Here is a 27,379-nt window from a genome sequence, read left to right on the forward strand (position 1 = left end):
CGCCTTGTTTCTGTACGCAAGTACTCTGAGATTCTCTAATCAATTCAAATTCACTTCTTAAATTCTATTACCAACAGCAAACTTTATCCTGTCTCTCTTAAGCCTAATACATAAAATGCACGTTAAAGGTTATAATATACAGTTGAGTCCATGGTTCTTTACCCGTGCGTCATTATTTAAAGCATACGAAATAAGTCGGAAATTTACTCCATGCAACCGCAAGTGACAGAAAGTGGCTACTGCTCCGATCACGGATTATATTTGACGTTATTAAATAAATAGAATGTAAAATGTTTGTTTTGCTTTTAAAATTTTGGTACAGAATTACAGCTACATTTGAAGTAGCTTAATAAATTATTTTATGGCATTTGTAATTTAAAAGAACTATTTCTTTAACTCACTTCTTTTTTAACTTGGAAAAAATATTATCTTTCTGTCATTTCTTTCACTTTTGAGGAAACTTAAACATAACCAATGCTTAACAGGGCTTTTCAACAACAGTCATTTGTTTCGAGCTTCTACCATGTTGTATAATCTGTGTATAATAATAATATATAATATTAATAATATTAATATAAACGGATTGTATAGCATATGACAGAAGCTCGAAACAAATGGCAATCGATGAAAAGCCCTACTCTGTGAATGAGGTTGACCTTGTGTGTAAATTAATGGAAAAATAAAATACACTTACCATAAAATTTCAAAATCCAATATAAAATTAGTTGTGAAAACAACTGTTTGTGTAATGTAAATAACTTCTAAATGCAAAAACAGGACAAAAAAAAACAGCAAAAAATCCAACAAACTGACAGCCACAAGTAAACAAATCAGAAACGTCACAAATTGTACTTAAACTGAAAACGTCCCCAAGCTTTTTTTGTACCTATCTCTTTAGATGTACTGAGTCTATTCGCTGTGTGTAAGTACTTGGAGGGGATACGAGAAACGATTGTGCGCTAGTAGCGGAGAAATCTTATATCTTTCTTAGCATATTTCTTAAATAAATCATATTGTCAATTGAAGTTGTTATATTGACATATTTCATACCTACTGTCATTATGAAATCAGGAATTAATGTTGCTCCACAATATTGATATGATATACAATTATTAAAATTAATTTAATTAATTGTAGGTATTTTGCTTGTAATCCGGCATTTTAATAATTCATTTTAGTTACTACATATACAATGTTTACCTTTTGATAACATAACCTTAATCTTACTTTTTCTTCTTATTCTTTTTTTGAGCTATGGCCTTGAAAATTATCCAGTAACCAGGACTAATATATATATATATATATATATATATATATATATATATATATATATATATATATATAATATAGCTCAACAGGCCTTAAAGGCCCATGGCTTGGAATTTCTCCACGGTTTTTCTCCATTTTCTCCTGTCCATGGCCGCAGTTCTCCAATTTGATATCCCGATTGTTTGCAGGTCTTCCTTACATGCTTCTAGCCACTTTTTCCTGGGTCGTCCTCTTCTCCTCTTTCCTTCCCCTCTCAGCAGCGAGTCCTTTGCCCACCTTCCGTCAGCCATTCTCGCAAGATGACCTAACCAACTTAGTCTCTTTGTTCTGACCATCTGGCTTATTTCTGGTTTCCGGTACAGCTCTCTGATCTCTGCATTTGTTCGTCTCCTCCAAATGTCTTCATCGTTTTTTACTCCCCCGAATATCTTCCTTAGGACACTCCGCTCCCAGATGTTCAGCATATTTTCTTGGTTTTTGTTCATGACCCATGTTTCGCTCCCGTAAAGAACTGTGGGCTGGATCACTGTTCGATAAAGTCTTAATTTTGCCTCTCTGGAGATGTTTTTGGCTCTTAGTAGTTTGTGTAGGGCTCCGACTGTCTTTCTTCCTCTCGAGATTCTTTTTTCGATTTCCTGGCTTTCTTCCCCTTTACTTGTTAGCGTTACTCCTAGATACTCAAACTCCGTCACCTTTTTGAAGCAATACTCTTTATTCTCATTGTTTGTGGTAGTTTTCAGTTGTGTGTCTTCATTTGAGGTCAGTCCCATTTCCATATACTTTGTTTTTTGCTCATTAATTCTCACTCCATACTGCTTAGCCTTTACTTCAAAGAGTTTGAAAATCCTCAGCAGTTCCCTTTCCGTTCTTGCCATTAGCACTATATCGTCCGCAAAGGCCAGAACCTGGTTTCTGTTGTCAAAGATCATACCTTTCGTTCGTATTCCACTCTCTCCCAATATTGCCTCCAACAAGAAATTGAAAAGTACTGTGGACAGCGGATCACCCTGCTTTAATCCCCTTTTAACTTCAAATTTTCCTGATAGGCTTCCTTCTATCCTTACTCTGTTGTCGGTCTTCACTGAGGTCATTTTTACGAGTCTGATCATCTTTTCCGGAATTCCAAGTACTCTTAGGGCCTGGTACAAACGCCTTCTTATCACGGAATCGTAAGCTTGTTTGAAATCTATAAAGAGGAGGTTTAACTTTAACTGTTGCTCGTATGTACTGCTTTGAATCATTTTCAATACGAATATTTGATCAATGGTGGATCTGCCCTTTTTGAATCCTCCCTGGTATTCACCCACCTGCTCGTTTAAGTGCCTTTCCAGTCTGCTTCTTACGACTCTGGCGAGTACCTTATATGTTACGTCTAGGAGAGTGATACCCCTATAGTTTTCACACACTGCTCTATCTCCCTTCTTATGAATGGGACATACTATGGCCTCTCTCCATACTTCCGGCATTTCCTCTCGCTCCCAGATTTTCGTCAACAGGCTACATATTCGCGTTATAAGTGCTTCTCCCCCATGCTTGATTAATTCTGCAGTAATACCATTGCTGCCTGCACTTTTGTTATTTTTCATACTATGTACGATTTCTCTTATTTCTTCCACGGTTGGAGTCTCTACTGTTTCCGCCGGGCCTCTGACTTCCTCTACCATTTCCTCTTGCTCCTCATCACTCCCATCAGGTTCTTCATTAAGTAGCTCTCTAAAATGCTCCTCCCATCTACTTAGCTTCCCCTGCTTATCTCCTATTAGGTGCCCTTCCTTGCTCTTGTAGTAGTTCTGTTTTCTTACACATTGGTCACTGCTCCTTTTCGCCTCCTGGTAGAAGTTTCTTACATTTTTATTAATATAATGCTCTTCAATCTCTTGAAGCTTTTTATCCATATGCTCCCTTTTCTTACTCCTACACACTTTCTTCACGTTTCTTCTCGCCGCTTCATATTCATTCGTTTTCTTCACTTGGTTTATCCATATATTTTAGTCTTGCCTCATTCCGTGTGTTAAGACTTTTCTTGCAATCGGTTTCAAACCATTCTTTGTCGCTCCCCTTTTTAACTTGACCCAACCGCTTTTGAGCTGCTTCCTTCATTGCGTCTTCTATTATTCCCCACTCCATTTCAATGTCACCTTGCTCTTCGCTCTGAAGTAGTTTTGCTGTCACGTCTGCGTCTGTCTGGAAGTTTTCGGCGGTTTCTTTTTTCTTTAGTTTGGCAACGTCATATTTTTTATTTATTATTCTCTGTTCTCTGACCTTTGGGATAGTTTCTCTTAATTCCGCAATCATTAGTATGTGATCGGAATCTGCGTCTGCTCCTCGGTAAGTTCTAATATCTGTTATTAATTTCGCGTGCTTACTCTCCACTAGGACGTGGTCGATTTGGTTGCGTGTTCTGCCGTCTGGAGCGATCCATGTTTCTTTGTGGATTTTCTTGTGGTCGAAGTAAGTACTCATAATTCTCAAGTTGTTCTCTTGCGCAAAGCCTACCAGCATCTTCCCATTCTCGTTACTTTCGTCATGTTTACTTTTACCTCCAGTAGTTTTTCGGTACATCTCTTCATTCCCCACTTTGGCATTCAAATCACCTATTACAATTTTAATATCATATTTTGGAATTTGATTATATATAATTTCAGTATTACCATAGAAATCCTGTTTAACATTTTGGTCTTTATTCTCTGAGGGAGCATGCACATTTATTAGACTTAGTTTTCTAGTCTTACCTCTTAGTCTCAACCTACAAATCCGTTCAGATATGGGCTCGAACTCCACTATCGCACTTTGCAGCCGGCCACTAACTATAAAACCAGTTCCCAACATCCGGTCTTCGCCACCACTACTGAAAAAGCTGTAGTTGTCTATCATTGTTACCCCAGTTCCCTTTTGTTTTGTTTCTTGCATTACCAGGATATCCAGTTTGTACGGCTTCATCACTGACACTATATGTTTTAGGGCGTCTGCTTCATAAGTACTTCTCATGTTCCAGGAACCTATCCGGAGTGTGCTTAAATGACCTTTATTTTTTCTTACTTTTGCTTCCCCTATTAATAATCCTTTCGTGTCCTCATTCATTGCCATAGTTACATTATCCTTTGATCCATCCCGGCTGCTCAGCTCTAGTTTGCTGGTGGGTCCAGCTTTCCTTTTGTGCGGTTCCATCTCCATACTCTGCCATCTATTGTGATCTTCCGAAACCCCCTTTTTACTGTTCTACCTTCCCTTCTGGCCTCTTGTGCTTTTTCCTTTATTTCCTCTTGCATTCTTTTCTCAGTTATTGTCAAATCATCGTTTATGAAAATTCTTTCTTCTTTATAATCTTTTAATTTTCTTTTGTTTCTCATTAGCTTCTCCTTTTCCTCTTGGTTTTCTAGCTGCAGCAGGCATGTTCTCTCTCCTATCTTAAGAGCTGATTTAATTCCTACTTGTATATGTAAAGTTTCTTCTATCTTTTTTCCCATAGCCAATTTCAGCATCTCTGGCTCCTCAGCATCTATATCCAAACCGGTTACGATCACGTTATCCTTTTTCTTCTCTTTCTCTAGGTAATCTAGTCTAGTACTTAATTCTCGTACTTGCTTCTTTGTCTGCTCACTTTCCTTCTTAATAGCTTCATTTTCTTCCTTCAGCTTTTGATTTTCAGCTCTTAACTCTTTTAGCTCTTCTGCGTAAATTCTTTGCTCACTTTTAATATCCTTCACATCCAAGGCCAATTGTTTTAGTATTTCCATCATCTCATCTTCTCTTTCGACTCCGCTTCCTTTTCTTGTAGTTGTATCCATCTGTCTACTTTTCTTTACGACCCTTTTCTCCCCCTCTTCATCTCCTTTTCGCATTCTCTTGCCCTCGTCCTTCAGGTCGTCGGACGACATTTTATTTTTGCTCCGCTTCCCCCCAGTAATAAGTCGTTTATCGAAACTAGCGTAGAAAGTATATTCTGCTTCGTCCGCTCAGAGACGAAACCCTTATCCACCTATCAATACCAGTTCTTTTTGAATTGTGCGTTATACATACACCGCGCTAAGTGCGCCGTCCAGGTCGAACCTTCAGAGACGTGACCCCTCTCAGTGTTGTTGAAATTTACCGTTTTAAATTAAAAAATAAATTTTTATTAATTCCCTATTATTTTGGAACGTTAGGTCCCACCTCTATATTTCAAAAGACCAAATTATCAGTTCCAGTTTTTACGCTAATTTGGATTTTAACTGTATAGGTTAAGCATAATGATATTGTAAGTCTACTTACAGTAATATAATTACGAATCCTTAATTTTTTGTCTCTTTCTATGCACTGCGGCCACCTGTTTTCACTAGACACCACTGAATTTGAAATTTGCTTGTGACAGCCCAAAAATTGAGTGAAATCACGCAGCTATTTCCAAACACGTTTACCTGTATCACTGTTGGTAGAGGTGGTGAACCAGGACTAATATAATTGGCTAATATAATTAAAAGTGCTATAAATGTGGCTGTGCTATGAAACCAGGTGTCGCTCTTCCGAACTTGCACGGTCCCAATAATATATAGAGTCTAATCCAGAGCGTTCATAAAAATAACATGTGCCTTTACTTACAGGCGGTATATAGTTTGTCTTTAGTTTCATGCGTCGAAGACAATGACGCTAATTAGATCAAAAGCAGGTATGTGTTTTATCTCGCCAGGTATTAATGACGCACAGGTAAAGAACAATGGACTCAACTGTAATTGTTTTTTAATTGAAATATACAAATGAAAACTATTTTTAGGGATGGGTCGATTGTTACAATCCTTGGGCTTATTGGAGAAAAAATGATTGGCTAAGCTATGAACAAAAGATGAAAGGTTATGAAAAAGAGAATAAAATAATACACAAGACAATATTAAGTTCAGTAAGTTATATATTTAAGTCTTACAGTAGACCAGGATAATAAGGTTTTTTCCATGACACTTCAACAGCCAGGGTACTGAAGCGTTTTTTCGACAGATAATACCTATAAGAACAAATTGTAACTATATCCTGCGTAGGCTCTGGCGGCCATTTTTATTTATAAACAATTTAGTGTCAAAAACGGCCTAATTTTCAAATCAATGGAAAACATGAGCTTATGGATTTTTCAGTACAAACATCGAGAGCATGGAAAAAGTTTTAAAATGGCGTGTTATAGAGGTTGATACACTCATTTATTGTTAATATAATTGCGAAGAAAGGTGAAAATTGCAAAAAAATTAATTTTGCAATGACTATTGTGAAAAATAGTCTACAGCTTTGAAACTTGTCAAATGAAGGTTCTTGGTGCTTAATACGTGACAAAAATTTTAAAGCGATTCATATAATTGTTTAAATTTTATTCAAATTGTTTATCCCAGAGAGCTATTTTTTGCAATAACATAAGTCAGAAAAATAGAATGTTAAAACCATTCTACATGTGTCAAATGAAATAGCATGAGCTATACTTTTAAATTGGTTTAAAAAAGTGAATAAAAATACATTTACTACATAGTAATAAATAATTATCCAAAAGTATCGTCAATCTTTCCTTAAAAACTTTTTTTTATATAATAAATTATATAGGTATATTTATTACAATTTTTTATCAATTATTATATACATAACATTACTTGGTATAGTTGTGCACCTAAACACGGTAAAAAATAGATTTTCTTGAAAAAAGTTATTCAAAAAGTTTACAATGAAAAATGAAAGATACTTGTGCATAATTACTTATTACTAATAAATGCATTTTTTATTCACTTTTCTAAACCAATTTGAAAGTATAGCTCATGCTCTTTCATTTGACACCTGTATAATGGTTCTAACATTATTTTTTTCTGACTTATGTTATTGCAAAAAAAAGCTGTCTGGGATAAACAATTTGAATAACCGGCGCTAGGGTATAAGGCGCCCGCCTGCAAAACTAGCATACTCGCCCTTTAGTATCTGTTAAATTAATATTTTGTATCGCACCAGCAGAAAAAAGCTCATTTTGGCGCCCCCCAAACAGGAGCGCCCGCCTGCAGTGCATCCCTTGCAGGCTCGTTATCGCCGGCCCTGAATAAAATTTAAACAGTTAAATGAATCGCCGTGAATTTTTTGTCACATATTAAGCACCAAAGAATCCTCATTTGACAAAAATTTCAAAGCTGTGCACTTATTTTTGTAATAGTTATTGCGAAATTAATTGTATCTACTCTATGTCATATTATGTATAAGTTTTTAGTTTGTGAAAACTGTCATTATAGATGGCAGTGCGTAAAGGGTTTAAAGTGTGCGTGAACTAACAATGTATTTTAAATGGGATTTACTTTCTCGCACACTTTCAATGGGTTTTTTGGCACACTTTCATATAATCAAATATCCTTAACTGTCGCGTTGTCATGGTGATGACAATATGAGCAATGACTTACAACAAAATTTTTGACAGTTTTGTGGTTTGAAAGTAGTTAGGATTTTTAAAAGTTCTAAAAATTGTAGAATAGAAATGAATTCCAGTGACGAAGAGTTACAGTTTTTTTATTTGTTTATAGTAGATAAATTATTGTATGAAACTGTGCGTGAAGTACTTTTTGGGAACTTACGCGATGTATAGCATTCGCTCCGTTGTCGCTCGTGCTCTAAAAATCGCGTGCGTTCGCAAAAAGCATACTTCACGAACTGTTTCATAAATAACTATTTTTGCAATTTTAACTTTTTTCGCAATGGACCGTGATAGTCGTGACGTCAAATCAATGTTGGCTACTCTGAAAAGTTTCCAAACAAAGCAAAAATTCACACGTGGTGTTTGTTTTGGTTTATATAATTGGAATATATTGCTTGTAAGATGTTTCATTTTTACAAAATGGTAATGTGTTGGGTACCCGTGATTGCAATCAATGCTCATAGTATATTTCCCACCATATTTCCATATAGGACTGGTTAATAACCTGAAGAAACGCAGTAAGTACTATGTAGTGTGTAAATCCTTGATTTTGTGTAAGGACATAATTTATAAAATTAAAAGCAATATGATTGATATTATGACTAACAACAATTCTGTCTTTAGAAAAAATGTGCAGATGAGCAGATGATTGTTAAAACAAAATAAAATAAAAAATGATTACACAAATCACGTGTATAACCAATTCACAGACGTCAAACTTTTGCTTTGTTTGGAAACTATTTGACGTGTTGACGTCACACTATCACGGTCCATTATGTTAACAATAAATGAGTATATCAATCTTTGTAATACGCCATTTTAAAGCATTTTTCATGCTCTCGAAGATGTTTGTACTAAAAAAACCATAAGTTTCACTGTTTTCCATTAATTTGACAATATAGAAAAAAAGGCCGTTTTTGACACTAAATTGTTTATAAATAAAAGTGGCCCCAGATCCTACGCAGGAAATAGTTACAATTTGTTTTTATATGCTGTGAGCTCGTACGTAGAGAGGATATTTAAAAATTCGTAAGCGCCAGTAGTGACAAGTCAGTGAACTTTTTCTGGAAATTTGACATAAATGTCAAAGTGATTAATTTAAAACATTGAAATAAAAAACATTAATAGGAAACAATATTAGTTGGTCAAAGCTGTGGTGTATATTTTTACCTTAAATATACTTACGTTTTAAATACCTACTGAATTTAACTTTTTTTAATATTTCGTAATATGTAATTATAAATTAATCTAAGCGCCATCTACACGATAATTGTGAAAGTATCCGAAGTAAGAAAATGATTAGCAAGATCTTAAAAAAATCGATTACAATTTAATTATTTTTTGCATTGTAAATACTACGCGATAAAAATTAAATCATAAAGGACCCCGCACAAACCTTATGGAAAATAGGTCCCAGTGGATTTCGTTCATACTTTGGGAAAATACTCTTTGAAGCATCCTGATAAAAAGTTCTCATGGGCACAACTCAATTGTATGAAGGATTTTCAAGATATAGAGGTCCAAACTCGGAAAATTATAAGATTTATTGGGTATTCCAATTCCGTGAGTTACTGGTTATTTGGCAACATGTAGAAGTTTGGATCAAGTAAACGTACTAGTAGTCTAGGAATTTTTCCTGGCTATCCAATGGCGACCTTTACTTTGACCTTGACCTTCAACGGACGTCATCTTCTAGAGTTTCGAGGGTTTTCGGCATTCAATTGATATAAACAGATTACTCATGGCTTTCTGGGATCGCTAAACACGAATATGCTATCAGAATTGCCCTCCGGATGATATGGTGGCCAGGGCCTCTGCAAAGGACGTCATTCTCTAGAGTTTCGATGGTTTTCGGCATTTAATTGATGCAAATGAATTACTGGAGGGTTTTTTGAGGTCGCTATACATGAATATGCCACCAGAACCGACTACCGGAGCACCTGATTTCCAAGGTCAATGAAAGGGGCTCCTGGAGTTTCGAGGGTCTTTGGTACTACATTAATGCAAACGGATTAGTTATAGGTTTTTGGGGTTGCTGAACACGAATACGTGATCAGCACAGACACAGGAGCACCTGGTGCCTAAGACAGGTTATCTTCTGGAGTTTCGGAGGAATCAAACGGATTACTCTTAGGTTTTTGGGGTTGCTGAACGTGCATACACTATCAGATCCGACCCACGAATCAAATTGTGCCTACGGCACAATGTGATAATGTATTCGTGTTCAGCAACCCCAAAAACCTGTAATTAATCCGTTTGCATCAATGTAGTACCAATGACCCTCGAAACTCCAGGAGCCCCTTTCATTGACCTTGGAAACCAGGTGCTCCGGGAGTCGGTTCTGGTGGCATATTCGTGTTTAGCGACCTCAAAAAACCCTCTAGTAATTCATTTGCATCAATTAAATGGCGAAAACCATCGAAACTCTAGAAGATGACGTCACTTGCAGTGGCCCTGGCCACCACGTCATCCGGAGGGCAATTCTGTTGGCATATTCGTGTTTTGCGATCCCAAAAACCCAGAGTAATCTGTTTATATCAATTTAATACCTAAAACCCTCGAAACTCTAGAAGATGACATCCGTTGAAGGTGAAGGTCAAAGTAAAGGTCGCCATTGGATAGCCAGGAAAAAATCCTAGACTACTAGTACTTTTACTTGATCCAAACTTCTACATGTTGCCAAATAACCAGTAACTCACGGAATTGGAATACCACGTAAATCTTAAAATTTTCCGAGTTTGGACCTCTATATCTTGAAAATCCTTCATACGATTGAGTTGTGCCCATGAGAACTTTTTATCAGGATGCTTCAAAGAGTATTTTCCCAAAGTATGAACAAAATCCACTGGGACCTATTTTCCATAAGGTTTGTGCGGGGTCCTTTAAAAATTTCCGGCGAAAGTTGCATTAGTAATCCGTTAGTTAGCGACACCAGCTAAGCTCAGAGCGTATAGGTATTACCTGTCGAAAAAACGCTTCATTCGCCAGGCAATGGGAGCAAGAATAGGATATTTCCTCCGAATTCTATCTGAATGGATTTTAATGAAATTTTGGGAATACCCTCTACTTATCTCCTAATTTAAAGTCTACCCTACGCCGATGTGCGCTTTTATCTTGGGGGTGGTTCCCACCCCTTCTCGGGGGTGGAAAATGTTTCTGTTAAAATAACCACGGAAATGGCTAAAGAACCTAATTCTTAGCAAAAATTGTTGTATATTTTTTTTTGAAAACTCAATACTTTTTGAGTTATTCGTGGTTGAAAATTGGCAATTTTCATTAAGAAATTTTCGCAAAAAACCGTCCGAAAAGGTGTCATTTTTCAATGAAAATGGCCAATTTTCGACCAAGAATAACTCAAAAATTATTGAGTTTTCAAAAAAAAATTATAGATCAGTTTTTGCTTAGAATTAGGTTCTCTAGCTGCTTCCGTGGTTATTTTAACCAAAAACTTTTCCACTCCCGAGAAGGGGTGGGAACCACCCCCAAAATAAAAGCGCACATCGGCATGGGGTAGACTTTTTTTCCTGATCTATTCCCTACTTACTCTGAAAATATCAAGTAAATCGATGTAGTAGGATGTAATTCGGAGCCAAATATCCTCATTGACTGCCCTATCACTACCCTGGCTGTTGAAGTGTCACGAACAGTGTATATTTTTGGGGTCTACCCCAAAATCCCGACAGCCAAAATCCCGACGGCCAAAATCTCGATACGACAGAATCCCGACACGCCAGAATCCCGACACGCCAATATCCCAAAACGCCAAAATTCCGACAGCCAAAATCCCGACAAATAAAAAATTCCGCCAGATTTTCAAAACTATAATACATTATGGTATCTATCTATTTTTGTTATGTTATTGTTTTGTTTAGTTTACCATTAAATATGAACTCATTTTCTAAATAAAATTTTTAACATGGGTACATGAATTAAATTGTTTTTTTTTTGCCAATATATAGTTCAATATACATATAATCAAATCCTCAATTCAAGTTTAAGTTCATTTAATAGATATTATCAAGTCACTTACAACCGTCTATTTCAGTAATTATAGCTTTTACATTATAAAATGAAGTGTTTAATAATTGTCTGTTTTAAAATACATAATAATTAGTACCCGTACATATTAGTAAGTAGGTAATTAATTTCAATTTCAATGCTCTATATTATAATGATTTGAGACTGCATTTGAAAAGGAAACAATAAATATTCAAAATGTAGTGGGTGGGATTTTTACTTATGCGAGGATTGAGGTATGTCGGGATTTTGGCATGTCGAGATTTTGGTATGTCGGGATTTTGGAGTGTCGGGATTCTGGCGTGTCGGGATTTTGGCCGTCGGGATTGTTGCTGTCGGGATTTTAGCTGTCGGGATTTTGGGTGCCACCGATATTTTTGTCTTATTACCCTGGCGTATAGGTCAATTTAGTATTATCATCATCATCGCCTCTACAACTCTAAGTAATGCAGGTCCCGGCAAGTGAATTTATCGCCATTGCTGCATTCTCATTTTAAGTAGATCTTATTATATAAGTATTATGTTTACATGGGGTTAAGGCACAATGATTGATTGTAATTAAAATTACTTTTGTGTTAATCAAAACTGTTGATTTATTACTGCAATTAACTTGTAATAAATGTTTAGTAATATACAATAGCAAGAAATAGCAAGAAATGCGTTTGTAAAAATGAAAACAGTTCTCTGCAACAAAGACCTTAGCTTAGAACTGAAAGCAAGAGCTTTGAGATGCTACGTGTTCTCGATACTACAATATGGACTTGAAAGCTGGACATTAAAGCAAGAACACATAAATAAGCTACAGTCATTTGAAATGTGGTGTTACAGAAGAATGCTTAGAATAGCATGGACACAGAGGAAAACGAACACGGAAGTACTGCGAGAAATGGGTAAAGAATGCGAAATAATAAACACAATAAAAATAAGAAAGTTACAATATCTGGGACACGTAATGAGGGGACCGCGATATGAAATGCTAAGACTGATAATACAGGGAAAGATAAGAGGCGGAAGGAGTATAGGAAGAAGGAGAGTGTCATGGTTAAAGAATTTAAGGGACTGGTTTAGATGCAGTTCTATAGAACTCTTTAGAGCAGCGGTGGATAGAGTAAAGATAGTGATGATGATATCCAACCTCCGATTAGGAGACGGCACTTGAAGAAGAAGAAGAATATACAATAAAATTATAAGAAATATTGAAATTGACGACCTTCAGCAATGAGAAAAACGTATAAAAACGTAAATTTATTCCTAACGTAAGTTAGTTTAGTGAATGAGTACCTATTTATTGTAATTCCATTTTACATACATAAAAGATGATTCATTTAGAGGCACTTTTTTTAAAATAGGCGTTCTATGAGAAATGTGCTTCGTGCACTTAAAGCAACTTATGGTCCAACTAATTGGCCTACCGAACGCATAATTCGCTATACCATCAATAAGTTTAAAACCCAGTTTTCATTATTGGCTTATACCAATAAATAGATCAAAAATCGCTAAATAGACCATTTAAGCATGTACTGAAAAAAATATAGCGGATGTATATTGCAATTGTATGCAGTTGTATGCAACAACTTGGCATATTTTAGGGATCTTGGTTTAAGGTATACAAAATTCAATTAGCGCAAGATCTAAAGCCAATCGACCTTCCTATTCGTCCTCGTTTCACTAGATGTGTTCATGATAAACTTGCAGAAGGGCTTGCAGAAGGGATGAACTTTCGTTTTCGAAAAAAAATTGTTTTCTGCTGAAACCCACTTTGGCTTAATAGGGACGTGAATAAACAAATACCTGTATTTGGGGTGATGAGCAACCCAAAGAGGTTCAAGAGTTGCCATTAGATTCAGAAAAAACAACTGTTTGGTGTGGTTTATGGGCTTTAGAAAACCTATCGTCGGTCTTCAAACAGAGACCGGCCAGAAAGTTGATGAGACCGTTATCGCGCTATGATAACTCATTATTTGGTACCTGAAATTGAAGCTCGTGGTCTCGATGGCATCTGTTTCCGGCAAGATGGTACCACTTGCCATACAGCCCGTGAAAACATGGCTTTAGTGCGAGAACGATTCGGTGAGAAATTTATTTCACGCTTCGGACCAGTGAATTGGCCACCTATATCCTGTGACATCACACCTCTAAACTTTTTCCTTTGGATTTGCCTAAAGTCCAAAGTCTACACAAATCAACCGGCTACTATTGAGGTATTGGATGCCAATATTATTCGAGTCATTGGTCAAATACCAATCAAAATGCCCGAACGTCATCGAAAATTGGAACTTCGGAATAGACCATCTTAACCGAAGCCACAGTCAACATTTGAAAGAAATTATCTTTAAGAAGAAATTATAAAGAATGATTCTTGTGTATGATAATACAGATTTTCGACTAAAGTTCATTTTTCAATTGGTTTTTCTTTTGAAAAAGTACTTCTAAATGAATCACCCTGTACATGTATGTACATACGTACATAATTTTGATTAACCCTGCAGAATTAAATAATCCAATAATACAGCATTGCAAAAGCGATTAGGATACCTCTCAAATGAGGTGTCTCCTGACCTTGGTTTGTATTTAAAAAAAATCGTCAATTACGTCATTACGCCAACACTGATGACATAATGTCCAACACATATTTACATATGGTTCATTCCACCAACATACGACTGTTTTGGATTATCGCGACAACGAATATTTCATTGTGCAACATAAGAAGTACGAAAGTAAATAGCTTTAATAATTATTCCAATAAACAGCAATGTAATTTGCAATTTATTTTTGTTCTTCATATTTTGCACAATAAAATATTCGTTGTCGAAATAATCCAACACAGTCGTATATTCGTGGAATAGGGTAGCAATTTATGACCATTTAACAATTAAAATTTACGTGTGATTTATTTTAAGTCGTCTGTTTCTAAACTAATGCATTTATTCCATACTTTTGAATCATATACATAGCGTCCTATTAGAGGTAAAACTCACTAAGTGCACTTTTTTGAGATTTTGACATTTTCATCAATTTGAACTCAAGACGGTACTGCCCAGCCCTGTAGAAGTCACCTGGGGCTCTAACCCTTCTAATTGCTGAAATAATTTATGGTATAATTCACTAAGTGCATTATTGTGAATTTCGGTTTCAGGGTAAAACTCATTAAGACTTATTTATCACACTTAGTGAATTTTTCCTTACAATCTGGAGTGCATTATTGTGAATTTTGGTTTCAGGGTAAAATTCATTAAAACTTTTTATTGCACTTAGTGAATTTTTCCTTACAATCTGGAGTGCCGGCCGAATCGGTACTTAGTGATCTTTCAAACAATACATTAGTAAACATAACTGTGTATTATTTTTAATTGTGTGCATTGTCTATTCGGCGATTGATTAAAGAAATTAGTTTAAATTATTTCTTTGTAGCAGATAGCTTACATAAATTGTGTAAATTAATCTATTTTGCGAATAAGCTGGGGACTTGTGTGTTATATTGCATTGTTGAAACTGTATACTATATTTGTGTGCATTATCTGTTCGGCGATTGATTAAATGAATATTAGTTTAAATTCCTTTATAACAGATAGCTTACAAAAAGGGTAACATAAATACCCAAAAATGAATGTTGATATTTCAACAATAACATTACTTCTGTTTCTATCGCATGTGATTTTGGATAGATTTAACTGTTTTGTATAAACTTATTTATGTTTATTAATATTTTATTCATTACCTATTTCTTTCATTTTGAATCCCAACGTCATGATATTTTATGAAGACAAATTCAATATCCAATAATTGTGTTCATGGAAAAACTCATCAAGTACAAAGTGTAGTTAGTGAGTTTTACTTCTAATAGGATATCAATATCCAATAATTGTGTTCGTGGAAAAACTCATCAACTACAAAAATTTATCTAATATTGATTATATCATAGTTCCTATGACGAAACATGGCTTAAAATATCTGTTTTCATTTATTCTTTAAAGTTGCATTAAAAAAATTCCAATATTCAAGTCAGGTGAACTTAAAAAACAATTTGTACCTTTCAGTCGATTTTTCTCCACTTTCTGAAAAGTGTAGTTAGTGAGTTTTACCTCTAATAGGACGATAGGTAGTACATACCTTTATATTACTGTCGCTCTTACGAGCAAAGAAATCTTATCTTTCCTTACCTTCAGAAAGTTACTTTGCCTGTAAAATAATTATTAAAGGGTATCTTAGTATCACTGAACATATTTATGGAAGATACCAAAAGAAGTATGAAGATAATATGTAGGTGGTGTGTTCTCAATATGGCCTCATGAATCAGAGTTCTTGGGCAAATTCAATAGCATTTACCATGAAAACGGAAGATGATAACATACTGTTTCATTAATGTTTTGTATTTTGGGAACGATTTCCGAACTGGAAATTTTCTTCCTCTTTCTCTTAATCCTTAGTGCCCTTCGGGGCATCTGGTGCAACTGGAAATCAAAACGTTAAAATTAATAAGGTAAAATTGCGGCTTATTCCCAAAAAAAATAGTCAATTATGTTAATATGCCACAATAGAACAGCTTCAGAACTTTATGTAGGTACTTGATTAACCCACATATTACTGAAACTATTTTTTTTTTATTTTTATCTTTACTTAAAGGAAATATAAGGAAAAGTGTCTTATTTAACGACAGAAAATACTAAAATAATAATTTTTGCATTAGCTGTCAAAATATGGCATGTTCTTTTAAAAGGACAGCAGTAAGAAGCAGTATATATTAGAAAGTAAAACTTTATTAATACAAAAATAATTACAAAGTATGGAAATCCTTAAAACATTGATTAGGGTGTAATTGTATTTTACATTTTTCGCACACAAACTTAACCTTTTTCTTGCAAAGTTCGCAACGAGATTGTTTTTCTTGATAAACAATTAAATGGTTCATACCATCATATCTTGAATGTAAGACTCTGTTGGGATTCCGTCTTGTTGGGCCGCGTTTGGTATCTTTTTTGTAGGTTTCCAGAAGGTTGCAAGCTATTTGCCTTCTAAATTCAAGCTGATCAAGGGTTCCTCCGTCTTTTCGGTCCAATTTCCACGCGTTTTGAATATCAATTCCGTGTACTATTAGCGGAAAGTACCATTTTTTTCCTCTTATAGAGTCCGGTAAAGACTAATGCTTTGGTCACAGCGGTCTACGCCACCCATAAAAAATTGTATTGCTTTATCATATTTGGTTGAGAAACAAAAATGTGTCTCTTCTCCTTATGGGAAAACCGTTTGACTAGGTGATGTAGTTTTACTGAACAAAAGTTAGATGCAATTGTAACGACACTATTGTCGTGCCAGCGACAAACGACAATTCCTGTGTTTTTATCTAATCTCTAATCGTAAGTTTCCTTTTTTTCATAGCTGTTGGAGCGAATAGGGGGCATTTTAGTATTCTATTGTCCCTTATTGTACCTGTACCGAAAAGACCTCTACTTTTTAACTCATTTAGTAGATGCATGAATGAGAAGAAGTTGTCAAAAAAAAGGTGCAATCTCGTTTTTGGCCAGCGTGATTGAAGCACATCTGCATAAGACAAAACAACCGACGAACCAAGACCCAAGTTTTTGTATGAGGCTGGTATTTGCACTGAGTTGCCTTGATACGGTGTAAACTGTACAATATAACCTAGACGGAGAGTACCCATCCAAAGCTTATAACCCCAACGAATGGGTTTGTTTCGTATAAATTGTTTCGTAGGGTGCCTTCCAAAATATGGTACCATAGCTTCATCTAGGCTATGTTCTTGTTCGAAAGGAGCGTGATTTAAAAAAATTTTATTCAATGCATCACATAATGACCGTATTTTAGCAAACTTGTCTGTTTTGTCCAAACTATAATTATCACACACATGAAGAATTTTCATTATATGCGAAAATCTATCTCTCGATAGAGCTCCAGCGACTTTTTCATTGTGACTATCATCACGATTTTCCCAATAAATCTTTTTAGTAACACCACGTAGCCACTCAAAATAAGCACACCCACAAAACACCTAATTTCATTATCTGTAACATCACCAGTCAAGTTTTTTGTGCCGCGTATGTATTTGTATATGTTGTTATCATATTGAATAGGTTGTTGTCAAAAAATAGCCTGAAGAGCTGTAATGGCGTGCGATTTTGTATAGGTCCGATTTCTGGTATCCAGTAAACATCTTTAGGATGCTAGTACAGATTACCTATAAGCCATTGTGCAGATTCTAGTTTTTCGAGAATAATCGATGGTTTTGTTTTTTCTTTGCGTAGTGTGGCAAGAGGTACGTCGTCGTCGTCGGAATCCGACTCTTCTGCACTCTGATCTTGATTGTCGAAAATAACCTCCACGTCATTTCTCAGTTGGCTTCCTGGTAAATGGTCTATCGTTGTGACATCCTCGTCTCCTGAATCGCAATCTGTTATATTATCATTTGCATTGTCTGGAGGAAAAAGAATTATACCATCAGGAGGCGTTAAAATCTCATCTGTCTCAAGTTCTGAAATTAACTCATGCAATTTTAGCGGTTTCCTAAAAAATAACCATTTTGTAGTGCTTATTACTACTGTCCTTTTAAAAGAACAAAACAAAAATGGCCGTACACAAGAAAGTAATAAAAAACTCAAAGCAATATTTCCACCATAATTACACGTAAGTAAAGCAGTGACTAGCAAATCATGTAAAACGCCCACATTTGATTTGTAATTAAAAAACACTTACCTCCAATTAACAGTATCCATGTTTAATTAAAAAACAAAACAAAACAATGTTATGCCGGTACGTAAACAAACTTTTAAAGCGAGCAACTGATGAAATATCTTGATTGATATGTTTGACAGTAAACCCCACAGGCGCCATCTATCAACGGTAAGTTTAAGTTATCAATTTAAGGGAAATAGATCGATTGCCTTTTAAAAGGACAGTAGTAGTATGTGGGTTAATTCTTTGTACTATTTTCGTGTAAATTCAAAATGGGAACAGGGCACAGAAATTAAGGCGATCCTAGAACGAGCTAGAGCAGCATTTAACAATATGAAAAAGCTCCTCATAAGCAAAGATTAATCTCTTCCCCTAAGAATACGTTTAGTTAAATGCTACATTTTCCTGATCTTAGATACTGTATGGTACGGAGGCCTGGACGCTGACAGAGACGCTCACGAAAAAACTAGAAGCATTCGAAATGTGGGTGTACTACCGACGCTAGTGATGCCAAACGTACTATAAATATAGTATTTTTACGATAATTACAACTTCATGTACTATAAAATTTCAAAGCAAATATAGTACGTATTCTGTACTATAATTTCCGCCATCCAATATTTAATAGTTAAAATCGGTTAATAGTTACTACTGTCTGTGAGTGTAAATCTGTATTTCACATAGCAAAGGCGAATTTCAACCAAATAATGAATTTAGGGATCCCCCCATAGTATTATCGGAAATTCCCAGTTTATTATTTACCAAGCGGGAGAGTCAAATCTCTAATAATGAACAGGGTTACCAGACCTAGGGAATTTTGAGCCAGCTTGAAAAAGGGAATTTTATTCAATTCTATGAAAAATCTAGGGAATTCTTAATATTTTTAAGACGATTTTAAAAAACTGTTGGATTTTATAAACTTTACAAAATTGCTTATCTACATGAAAATCGTATTATTCGGGAATTCGGGGAATCACAGCGATGCGTCAAAGTTAAAAAGTGAAGTGAATATGACAGATATCGATTCAGATCGATTTTTACGATTATTCCCCATTTGTTATTAAAGGCAAACAAACATCAATAAGATTATGTTATAAATCCATAATTAATCAGGGTTTCTGGGTTGTAAGATTAAATTATTGTCCATATATAAAATCCACAAAGAGATTTCTCTGGGATTGGGTTCTTCTACCATTACTATGGTACCTATAAACAATGATGTCGGCGTAAAACTTCGAGATGCTAGAACCAATTTCTACAGTTGGACTATTATTATTTATATTTTAGTTGGACACAACATTTTATCACATTGTTGAGTCGAAAAAGAACAACTCTAACACATAAATAGAAAATATAAAAATATTAGATAACCACAAATGTTTGATTTTTGATTTGGTGTGTCGCTTGTCAATAATAATAGATTCGAATCGATCAGCATTTCGATAATTTTTAATTTTGACTATTTCGGATATTGTACAGTTTGGGAGTACAATGCTAGATTGTAGATTGTAGATAGAGTACAATATTTTCCATACAATGCTAGGATTGTCCAATTTCGGGTTTTGCTTGTAACATATACACAAAAGTACTAGATCTACTCGCGGAGCACATCCTGAACGTACCCAGAGGGAGAACGCCTGCTCATTAGCTGTTCAGAGGGAAAATTCGACCTATCCGACGCCCAGTTTTGTAATGCGCATGCGTTCCACCTCTGGATAAGTTCAAGATGTGCTCCGCGAATAGACCTATTGAAAATATATAGGGAATTCTAGGGTAATAATTGTGTGTAATAATAAATAATTGAATAATAAATTTCTTAAATCTTGTACTATATTTTTTTCCAATGTACTATAATAATCTCCCTGCTCGTACTATAATAGCTTCTAATGGAGTTGGCAACACTGACCGACGCATTCTTCGTATATCCTGGACCGAACATGTCACCAACATACAGGGTGATTGATTAGTGGGGTAAAGCGCAATAGATCCGCTATACTAATAGATAGCAATAAAAGTTAATAACAAAAATTGTAGATAACTTTGAGATTCATATTACAGGATTATTTAGAATGTTACAGAGGGTGTTCGATAACCTAGTGCCAGACCAAAATTTTGTTTTTTTTAAATAAAACACCCTGTATTCTATTTTATATTAGAAATCTCCTTAACTGCCCCATCACAAAAATATAAAGGTTTGTTATATTATACACGGTATGTGCAAAGTTATAACCAATTTTTTATGAAAATCGCTCAACATCCTGTGTAAATAAAAATAAGCACGACAGAAATGGTTCATTGGTGCCGTATTTTTTTGTTGATTGTTAAAATTAATAAGAGTGGTTTCCTTTATATCGAATACAGGGTGAGTCAAAACGCAAGTACATTATTTTCTCAGTAATTTTAAATGGAACACCCTGTATTTTATATCACTATTGGAAAGTACCATTATCGTACTTTAATTTGTATAACATTTCCTATGTCTAAATTTATTAGTTTTCGAGATATTTTCATTTTTCAGTGGACCAGTAGCGTGTCCACCCAGATCACCAGAATTTAATAAACGGGACTGATTTTTTTGGGGTTACGTTAAGAATGAAGGTTATAAAATGCCTCCAACAACAAGGGATAAGATGAAAATAGAATACAAAGGATATAGAGTGTTAATTTACAAATTAATGCTTCGTAGTGTAAGTACCTCATTCAATGACTATTTTTAGGCATGCATAAATGTGTTAGGAGGTTATTTTGAACACCTTATATAATTAAATATTTTTCAATAATGTTGTATTTTGTGTTCATGTTTTTCTTTGTAAAATTTTTTACTGATAAATTATTTTTCGTTCTTTATTTGTTACATTGTTACGTTTACATACAAAAGTAGTTTTTAATTGTTTTCCCAAAATGTTGCATTTGGTGTTTGTTTTTTTTTGTAAAATTTGTAACTAATAAATTATTTTTCTTTCTTTATTTGTTACATTTACATACAAAAGTAGTTGTTAATTGTTTCAAAAATGTTGTATGTTGTGGTTGTGTTTTTTTTTGTAAAATTTTATAGGTACTAATAAATTATTTTTCTTTCTTTATTTGCTACATTGTTACATTGATATCAGTTTGAATTTGTTGGATTGATAATCAGTAATCGTAAATTGTCAGTTTTAGAAAATTCAGTCATGGCTTACTTAAAATTTGGAAAGATTTAGACCCTTAATTAATAATTTGCTCTGAAAACTGAGAATATCTCGAAAACTAATAAATTTAGACATAGGAAATGTTATTTAAAAATCAAAGTACGATAATGGTACTTTTCGATAGTGATATAAAATACAGGGTGTTTAATTTAAAACTACTGAGAAAATAATGTACTTGCGTTTTGACTCACCCTGTATTCGATATATAGAAAATTAGCAATGTTAATCATTTCTAAAAATTTTGACAATCAACAAAAAATATGGCACCAATAAACCATTTCTGTTGTGTGTGTGTGTGTGTGTGTGTGGTTGAAAAAAATGACTGCGGATTACTGGATCCATTCGCCTAACCGATATATTTCTGTTGTGCTTATTTTTATTTATACAGGATGTTGAACTTGTTACGATTTTCATATGAAATTGGTTATAACTTTGTAACCCTGTACAACATAATAAACTTTTAATTTTTGTGATGGAATATTTAAGGAGACTTCGAATATAAAATAAAATACAGGGTGTTCCATTAAAAAAAAACATAAGTTTGGTCTGCCACTAGGATATCGAACATCCTGTAACATTCTTACTAATTTTGTAATTTGAATATCAAAGTTGTCTACAATTTTTGTTATTAACTTTTATTGCTATCTATTACTATAGCGGGTCTATTCAGCTTTACCCCACTAATCAATTACCCTGTAGAGGTAACTCACAGAATCGGGAAAGAAAAGAAATCGTGAGCACAATTAAACAAAAGAAACTTGAATATCTAGGCCATTATATGGAGCCACGATAAGTACCGTCTACTGCAATTGATTGTCCAGGAGAAGATAGAGAGTAGGCGAGGGCCAGGCAGGAGAAGACACTCGTGGCTCTAAAATCGGCGGAAGTGGTTTGGGCTCACATCAGTCGGACTATTCAGAAGTGCCGCAAGCAAGATGGGAATTGCCATGTTAATAACCAACGTTCGCAACGGACAGGGCACTTGAAGAAGAAGAAGACTGTTTTCGTAAAATTAATTTTACTACACAAACTGAAAAGTCTCAGATTAGACCACTCATCAGCGGTAAAAAACTGTAAAACCGTGGAATTTTGAGAGCCAATGTTGATTTCCTGGAAAATTTGGATTTATGTAGGTAGTAATTCTGGACCTCGGAGGTAAACTACACTATGTCGACATGGCGTTTTTTTGAAAAGTATTTTTAATGCACTTATTTTATTAGTTGGATTATACAAATTGGTTATTTATTATCTCTAAAATATTGTCATATTGTCTTTCAGCCAATTATGGGATACATCAGATTTTTATTAACATCCTAAGTGCTCTAAACTTTGTTGCAAACATACGCTAAACAAAATTGTTTGAAATGACATAGTGTAGTTTACCTCCGAGGTCCAGAATTATAACCTTTGTTAAAATCTACCTTATGCCGAAGTGCGCCTTTGTCCTGTAGGTGAAAACAACCCCATCTAGGGGATGAAATTTTTTAAATCAATATAACTATGGAAATCGATAGAGTGACCAATTCTGAGGAAATTTCGTTCTATAAATTTTTTTTGCAAAATTGAGACTTTCCAAGTTGTTTGCGATTAAAACTATGCATTTTTCATTAAAAAAACTCACGTTTTATAACGGTGTTTCATAAATAACTTACAAAAATTTAATTTTATAAAAAAAAATCATTAAAAACAAAATTGTGCCTAATAAAAAAACAAAGAGATTTGCGTCAGAAAGACTTAGGTAAACCCAATGACGACTGAGTTTTTGCTCTTAAAGGATGGTTATTTTCGAAAAACCTCGAAATGGAGAACTTTCAATTTCAAAGAACTCGAATGTGGTGCAATTTTTGGGAAAACGTAGTACACCTCTTTTAAAGCTCATTAATAAATCTTTCAAATAAGCTCTGACAAAAGTTTTTGCTTAAGAACTAACTGACGTATGACGAAAATAAAGTCGCTCTCTGCTTTTTTTCTTCAAATGTAAAAATTAAACCCTCGTTGTTACAATCCTAATAGATATAAATAGCTTTTCACTTGAAATTAACTTTACTTAGATATAATTGATACGATCCATGTGATTCGACCGGTTTGGAATGCTTAGTTTAGAAAAAAATAGTTGATCAAATTGAAAATGACATTATTATAGTTTAAAAAAAGTGCATTTTTCTTAAATTAATCTAAAAGTATTCATGATACAAAAACAAAAAAAAATCAGAATTTTCAGTAAAAAATCGAATAATTAATATTTGAAACATTTTTTCATATTATGAACACTTTCAGATTTATTTAAGAAAAATGCACTTTTTTTAAATGTTAAAAATGTCATTTTCGATTTAATCAACTATTTTTTCTAAACTAAGCATTTCGAACTGGTCAAATTACATGGATTGTATCAACTATACCTAAATAAAGATAATTTCAAGTGGAAAGCTATTCATTTCTATTAGGATTGTAAAGACGAGGGTTTATTTAATTTTTACATTTCAAAAAGAGAGAAGCACAGAGCGACTTTATTTTTGTTATAATTCAGTCAGTTCTTATACAAAAAACTTTTGTGAGAGCTTATTTGAAAGGTATTTTAATGAACCTTAAAAGATGTCTGTTAAGTTTTCCCAAAAAATTGCACGAAATTCGAGTTATTTGAGATTAAAAGTTCTACATTTCGATGTTCTTCGAAAATAATCATCTTTAAAAGAGCAATACCTCAGTCGTTATTGGGTTCACATAGGTCTTTCAGACGCGAATCTCTTTGTTTTTTTATTAGCTATTCTGAAAATTCTGATTTTTTTTTGTTTTTGTATCATAAATACTTTTAGATTAATTTAAGAAAAATGTACTTTTTTAATTATAATAATGTCATTTTCAATTTAATTTAACTGTTTTTTCTAAACTCAGCATTCCAAACCGGTCGAATCACATGGATCGTATCAATTATACCTAAGTAAAGTTAATTTCAAGTGGAAAGCTATTTATATCTATTAGGATTGTAACGACGAGGGTTTAATTTTTACATTTCAAGAAAAAAAAGCAGAGAGCGACTTGATTTTCGTCATACGTCAGTTAGTTCTTAAGCAAAAAACTTTTGTCAGACCTTATTTGAAAGACTTATTAATGAGCTTTAAAAGAGGTCTCTTACTTTTTCCCAAAAATTGCACCACATTCGAATTCTTTGAGATTGAAAGTTCTCCATTTCGAGGTTCTTCGAAAATAACCATCCTTTAAAGAGCAACACCTCAGTCGTTATTGGGTTTACATAGGTCTTTCAGACGCGAATCTCTTTGTTTTTTTCTTAGCTACAATTTTGATCTTAACGGTTTTTTCTATAAAATTAAATTTTTTAAGTTATTCATAAGAAACGGTTATAAAACGTGAGTTTTTTCAATGAAGAATGCATAGTTTTAATCGCAAATAACTTGGAAAGTGTCAATTTTGCAAAAAAAAATTATAAAACAAAATTTACTCAGAATTGGTCACTCTATCGATTTCCATATTCATTTTGATTAAAAAGATTTCATCCCCTAGATGGGGTTATTTTCACCCCCAGGGCAAAAGCTTACTTCGGCATAGGGTAGATTTTGACAAAGGTTATAATTACTACCTAAATCCAAATTTTCAAGGAAATCGACCTTGGTTCTCAAAATTCTACGAGAAAATGGCTGTCGATTAGACTAGATGCAGAATTCACCATTATAATAAAATTAAAATGGTAAATAGTTATTTAAATCTGAAACATTTTTTGTTGAAAGTTCTTTCTGGTACATCATTAATCTGCGACTTTTACAATTTATAAGACAGCAGATGACGAATATAGAAAACAAAAAGGACTCTACTATATGCAGTCACATCATCATAAAACCATCTTTTACTTTTTTATCTTTACTCAGATTTGAGTTCTAGGAAGTTTCTTTCTGTCCTTTTCCCAGACGGATGAAAACGGAATGTGACTGCATATAGTAGAGTCCTTTTTGTTTTCTATATTCGTCGTCTGTTTTCTTATAAATTGTAAAAGTCGCAGATTAAGGATGTACCAGAAAGAACTTTCAACAAGAAAAGTTTCAGATTTAAACAACTATTTACCATTTTAATTTTTATTATAATGGTGAATTCTGCATCTGAGACTTTTCAGTTTGTTTAAGAGATGTCACTGGATTGTTTCCCAATGGGGATTTCAATGATCTTTGAAATTTCCCTTAAATAGATGGGCTAGCTGGTTTTCGATTCAGCGGTGTGCACGCTAGCGCTGTTGAGGAAGCCTGCAATGGCAGAAGAGCTGCCCAGCGATTGTGCATCCTTCTGAATCGAAAGCAAGCAAAACCATCTTTTACTTTTCTATCTTTACTCAGATTTGAGTACTAGGAAGTTTCTTTCTGTCCTTTGCCTAGACGAATGGAAACGGAATGTAACTGCATATTTTGCAAACTTGTAACTGCAAAGAACTTTCAACAAGAAAAGTTTCAGATTTAAAAAACTACTTACCATTTTAATTTTTATTATAATGGTGAATTCTGCATCTGAGACTTTTCGGTTTGTTTAACCTTTAACTACACGCGCTGGCGTACTTTGTACGCCAGATATAAGAATTCTACTGGAAATATATTTAAAAATTTAATTTTTGACCTTGCTTATTTTTCTAACCTATCACTGGAATGTGCTCTACAATTTGGTTTTAGTTTCGTTATAATCGGCGTTCTGGAAAGATCGTAATTTACATTTTATTATTTGTTGTTTACGGTGGTGGACAATATACCCCAGGATTATATTACTATAAGTCGTAATATAAGTACATATTTTAATTGTTTTTTAGTCATTATGGCAAAAAATATATTTTTCTTTGTAAACAATACTTTTTCTCCTGTAAAAAATCACATTTAAAAAAATTTTTTATTAGTAATTTTATTTATCATGGAATCCAGTTATTCCATGATTCCAGTTATAAATCCCAATTGGCTTACTGAAAAGGAACTCCAAGTATTCACTGATGCCGAATAAGGTTTATAACAAACAACTGAGTGTATTTTTTCAAAAAAAAATTAAACAAATCCGCTGTTTTTAAGTGTATTTTCTTGTGGCGTACAAAGTACGCCACGCGTGTAGTTATGTTATAACTTGATGCGCGGGTAGTTAAAGGTTAAGGGATGTCGCTGGATTGCGTCCCAATGGGGATTTCAATGATCTTTGAAATTTCCCTTAAATAGATGGGCTAGCTGGTTTTCGATTCAGAGGTGTGCACGCTAGCGTTGTTGAGGAAGCCTACAATGGCAGAAACAGCTGTCCAGCGATTATGCATCCCTCTGAATCGAAAGCAAGCAAAACCATCTTTTACTTTTAATTTTATTAATTGACTGATTCTCTGAATTTTTAATAGTATGAAACTCTAATGAGAAGCAAATTAACTGAGATATGTATTTGAAACTACGGTAAGCGGTAAAATAAACATTACTGAAATTCGTATACCTCAAATTTGTATGTGTCAGGCGCCGAAGCGTACTGGGTGGTTTCTGAACGTCGTTATAACGTATGTGAATGTCGTGATAATGTTAGGTGTTTCAGAATTGTTCTCAGTTTTGCAGAAAACATTTTTATGGTAGAGTACTATTTTCGGTCATACGGAAAAGTTCACGAAAACGGTCCAAGCTTAAAATCAACAATGGTTTCAGCAGGACGGGACAACCTGTCACACTGCCAGAAAGTCTCTTCGAATACTGCGCGATCATTTTGGGAGTTGCCACTTACCAGAACTAACGCCAGCAGATGCGTACATATAGGGAATGCTAAAGGAGTCAGACAGATCCACCGTCTGCCATTTCAGAATTTCGGA

The 27,379-nt window shown here is 34.3% G+C and overlaps 1 protein-coding gene across 2 annotated transcripts in view; it reads left to right on the forward strand.

Annotated features, from left to right (window-relative positions):
* LOC126879634 (uncharacterized) overlaps positions 1-27,379 on the forward strand; it is a 162,134-nt gene that overhangs the window by 10,002 nt on the left and 124,753 nt on the right. The window contains exon 3 of one of the 2 annotated variants that reach the window (XM_050642819.1): positions 6,020-6,142. The exons of the other annotated variant lie outside the window; for it this stretch is intronic. Within the exon in view, the coding sequence (XP_050498776.1) occupies positions 6,020-6,142 (123 nt within the window). The remainder of the gene's footprint in view (positions 1-6,019; positions 6,143-27,379) is intronic. 2 annotated transcript variants of the gene reach the window in all.

Source organism: Diabrotica virgifera, chromosome 2, assembly GCF_917563875.1.
Source record: "Diabrotica virgifera virgifera chromosome 2, PGI_DIABVI_V3a".
In the NCBI taxonomy this organism is placed as follows: domain Eukaryota; kingdom Metazoa; phylum Arthropoda; class Insecta; order Coleoptera; family Chrysomelidae; genus Diabrotica; species Diabrotica virgifera.